General features: G+C 43.2%; 1 protein-coding gene across 1 annotated transcript; it reads right to left on the bottom strand.

Annotated features, from left to right (window-relative positions):
* Window positions 1–317: 317 nt before the first annotated feature.
* Window positions 318–4,021, bottom strand: PtA15_10A171 (uncharacterized protein; the record flags this gene model as incomplete). The annotated part of the gene is made up of 17 exons (XM_053160321.1): window positions 318–393; window positions 473–589; window positions 675–753; window positions 812–950; window positions 1,067–1,112; window positions 1,206–1,501; window positions 1,564–1,633; window positions 1,711–1,830; window positions 1,914–2,232; window positions 2,321–2,390; window positions 2,455–2,651; window positions 2,791–2,897; window positions 2,961–3,106; window positions 3,200–3,262; window positions 3,335–3,412; window positions 3,485–3,535; window positions 3,605–4,021. The coding sequence occupies 17 exons, from the start codon at window positions 4,019–4,021 to the stop codon at window positions 318–320; spliced, it is 2,391 nt and encodes a 796-aa protein (XP_053024307.1).
* Between the last annotated feature and the right edge of the window lie 469 nt (window positions 4,022–4,490).

Genomic DNA, 4,490 nt, shown 5'->3' on the forward strand with positions numbered 1-4,490 from the left:
AGTCAAATTCTTTAGAATTCACTCAATATTCTGAGTTTTCAAATTTACACGAAACTTAACCAATAAAATTTGATGAAAATGGAATTTGCTCAACATGAACCTGGCTAACGATTGGCCTTCTTTCACCCTCCGGTCTTTTTCTTGTCTTTCATTCAAGCAATTCGCCCAAAGTTTAATTCACTGTCTCCTGCCTTGACAAGTGATTACAAAATGTTATTGAAGAAAGCGTTCATTTCACCTTATAAACAAAAGATAAATTAGAATTGAGATCGACACAAGAAGAGTTTCATGTGTTCCTTCTGATCTTGTCTGATCTATTATTCGCTTGAGCGGGGATCAGAAGTCAAGAAGCAGTAATCCCTAGGTGTAGACGAAGGAGGGTTGAGAAAATACCTGTGATGTGTTTGGTTGAGTTTTGAGAAGCGGTTCAGATGACTCCAATTTCACCCTGAGCGCTTAATTCATGACTTACGTTGGAAAATTGATTTTGCGACCATCACCCCCTTGAAAGAAAATGGCTAAGAAAAAAACCACCAGCTCCGTTCCACCGTCGAGAGCAGCCGACAGAATGTAATTGTATTTTCGAAACCTGTATGGTTTATCCAACACCAAAAGGGCAGAAATAGGGTTATATCATGGTTCATTGGATACGTAAATCAAAGTATGCTAGTTACCATCGTGTTCGATACTTTCGCGCCCAGAATTGTGACATCAGTCCTATAATGGTGCGCATGTTTTCTCCTGCCGAGGCCACTTGAAAAAGAAGCGAAGCGTTAACGCAAATTGAAGCTTAATTTATCGGAAAGCTTACAGGTATAAAGACCAGTCGTTGTCGCAAGGAGTAGTGGGACGTTGAAGAGATCGAACTTGTATCGTGGGAAATACTTATGGGCAACGAAGAACGGGATGGGAAGGAAGAAACCAACTACCATGCCCCAACTGACTGCCGACTTTTTTCCTCATTCAACACAAAAATCGACGAGTCACGCTCTAGCTCAACCACATCAAAAAGAAAAACCTTTGGAGGTTCTGTTCCTATCAAAGTACAAGAAAGATGGGGATTTACGTATTTCTGACCAAAAAGGAAGAGGCGCCTAGAAAATATTCCCCAGCTGAGATGACCCAGGATTAGTGGTGTCGAATGATAAGCTTTGAGTAGAAGAATTCCGATCATTAGATCAAAAGAAACAGGAAAAATCGCAAACCTAATGGCGCGAGCCTGAGAAGCAGCAGTTTCGGCACCAGAAAAGACTCCGTTGCCATGTGTGGAGATCAGTACGTCACGCTCATTTTTTAGGATCGCTTTCACGATTATAACAGTAGCCAATGTACCGACTCCACCGCCCATTAATTGGGAGTAAACTACGAGATACTGTGGCAAATGGACGTATTGACCAAATTTAAGATCTCGAAGGATACTCATGGCCTGCATGGCACTTCCTGCACCGTAGGCTGTGAACCAAATGCTCTGAAAAACGCGACCTGGAAACATAAGACCGCCCTCCATTCCTCTCATCGTTAGTTATTGGAAGGTAAGTTACATTTACCTTTTTAAGAACTTACAAGCATTTGAATTCCAGGTGTGAGCCTTACTTGGAAACCGGTTACCGCACTAATAAAACCTCCCGCAAGTCTACAGTCCAGCAAACAGTTCATTCATTAGTTTGCAATTGATCAATTATTCTGGAAATTGTTGAAGTTGATACGCACGTCATCAAGAAAGAAACTATCAAAGCAACTAATAAACCAACAAATGATATCCCCGAGGGACTAGCAGCGGACATCCCAAAAGTCAAGCCAAAGGAGACAACTACCATCACCGCAAACCCCCTGATTACATCCAGTGATAGTGAGAAAGTCAAAGATTCCAATGAATATATAGCTTTACGAAATCAATTTTCCTCAGAGCGCACCAGAGCGGGAAATCCTTGTATTTCTGGCAAACCACTCGATGTGGGTCAATCTCTTCCGGACTCTTCAATCTCTTGAGAAGTGGACCGATGAGGTGGTAATTATTCAAAAAAGCATGTGAAAGAGAACTAGTCAAATAAGCCGAAGTAAGAATCTGAATCAAGTAAAATGTCGCCGTAAAAAAGGGAAGTCCGACTGTTTGTATGAACGCCTCGTTTGCTGTCCCATCTGCGTTGATAGCTTGTCGATATGGATATGGCTTCCCATCTGCGGTAAGGAGACTTGCCGACAGGAAAGGAAAGTTTTGATTGAGACCGGCACCTTGGTTTTCGTGAGGAATTCAGGACCTGGTTAATGAATTGATGGCAAAAAATAAATTGTCATAAAATAGACAGCCAAAATATCGTACCATGCCATGATTTCGAATAAACTAAGAAGAAGGCGAAGATAGAAATCACCAAAGACACTATCTCATGAATCTGTGATAATCAAAATCATCAATTTACTTTGTCTCTAGTTATTTTATTTAGAGCTTGAGCTTACCTGCGTGCTAAGAGGCATAAAAAGTGGGCCTCGGCCGCCGGCCAGAGACCAATCTAGGGAAATACTGAAGAGTCCCATGCCTTCGAATGGTCTAGCACCACCAAAAATGTTGGTTATGAGTTGGTTTTTTGGCAAAGTCAAACAGAAGACGTTGATGGCCTGGAAAGCGGGTGCAATATACGTTGGGATAATCTCGTCTTAATTCCATTTCGTGCACCAGGCCAATGTTTTATGTGGAAAAAAAGAGCCTTGTCAAATGAATTTGTGAACCTATACTCTGGTAGTTATTTTGCTATTGAACCTTTTTTCCTTGAGAATCGATCAGATGAAACTTACAAATTCCAATCGCTAAGAAAGCCTTCATGAAGAATTTTACCTGATCGTCGGCTTTTGATCCTACCTTGAAGAGGGAGTTCAAAAGAGAAACACTGGGAAGCGATTCACTAAGAGCAAATGCATCTGCTCAGCAATGGTCCTCTTCCTAGAGGGTAAGATGAGATATTTACGGATAAACAGCTCGAGACGGATAAATCAAGAGAGGTTGCATTAAGCCAGCCCATCCATATGCTAAGAGCTGCGCGCCAATTAAAATCCCAAGAGCAATGCCGAAATTGATGACTTGGCCAAAGTAGAGTTCGTATACTGCAATCAACTGACCATCCGTGATGGCCATAAACAAGCGGAGAAAAGTGTGGCTCAGCTAATTAAACATCGATCCCAAAACCCAAAAAACCAATTTATGCACCTCTGCTGGAATTGTAGCTACGCCTGCCGCAGCAGCCATCAAAGCTGCAAAACCTGTCTCTTTCTTTGCACGTTTGAAGATTTTAATTTCATGTTATGAGCCTCGAGCTTCAATCGAAGGTGGTGAGTTGCCTACAAGACTAAATGGTCCTGGATTCCACCATTGGGGGCCAGGTAGCAATGCGACACTTCGGCCGATGATAAATGCTACTATCTGATCGGAAAAACAACGCCATCAATAAAGGGTCATACATTTAATAGTCACCAATATTTGGTACCCGCTCACTTGAAGAAATGGAAGTTTGATTTGCATATGAACCGGCTTGAAATAGAAAAGCTATTTATGGTTCGTCAGATTATTAACTGTTGTGTGTTGGTCAATTTTATCACGAAAAAAGAGGGGTACCTGGGTTACTGAAGCGCCCAAAGCAGCTAGAAACACTCCGACCAAGACCGATCTAACAGTTAGAACCGGGCTCCCAGGATCATCTTCCAAAGGTATGATTTCTGCTCCGCTATCAGGAATAGGCGGGTTCTTGACATCCGTCTCCAAGCCTGGTTGTGGAAGAGCTGGAGGCGAGTTCAGATCTCGAAGTGATTTTCTAGATGACTGATCGCTAAAATTCAAAGGACCCTTTGTCTCTTGAATGTCTGTCAATGGGCTCTCCAGGAAACCTGTGAGGGTCTTCATTGTGCTCTCATTTAAGCTGAGTGGGGAGGCGTCTGCTGAGATAATAGGGAGTTCTTGGGGGCCATTAACGATCGATTGAGATGGTTGAAGCGCGCCTATCGGCTGGTCGTTTTCTGGCTGGAGGGAGGCCATTCGTGCCACGAAAGATTGCTCGTGTTAGCGATCAGAGGGTTACAATGGTGAGATGAAAACAACTGGAGGCCACAGTTATCATATGAATGGATGGATAACTATGATATCGGGCCGTCCTCCCCTGTCTCTGAGTTTTCCGCGCCTGAATCATGATGATCATGAATAATCACACAGGCAAAGTACTGTGGAGGCAACCAGGTTATACGATATCATGATCTCGTCCCATGATTCTCTCAGCCGCCAACATGGTTTCGTCCTGCGGCAAAATTGGTCTTTGGTCTCTCCCGGAAAGGTTAAAGTTTTGAATAGATATCCATCGCGCCGGAGAAGGCCGGAGGACAATGCTGGCTGCCAAACTAAAAACATCCCGCCACAGAATGTAAGTTATGACTGACTGCTACGCATATGCCGACATGAATCTCGACGTGAGACCAGTTGAAGATGTGGAACAAAGGTGGATCCTCCGAGT

The sequence above is a fragment of the Puccinia triticina genome, chromosome 10A (genome assembly GCF_026914185.1).
Source record: "Puccinia triticina chromosome 10A, complete sequence".
NCBI lineage: Eukaryota > Fungi > Basidiomycota > Pucciniomycetes > Pucciniales > Pucciniaceae > Puccinia > Puccinia triticina.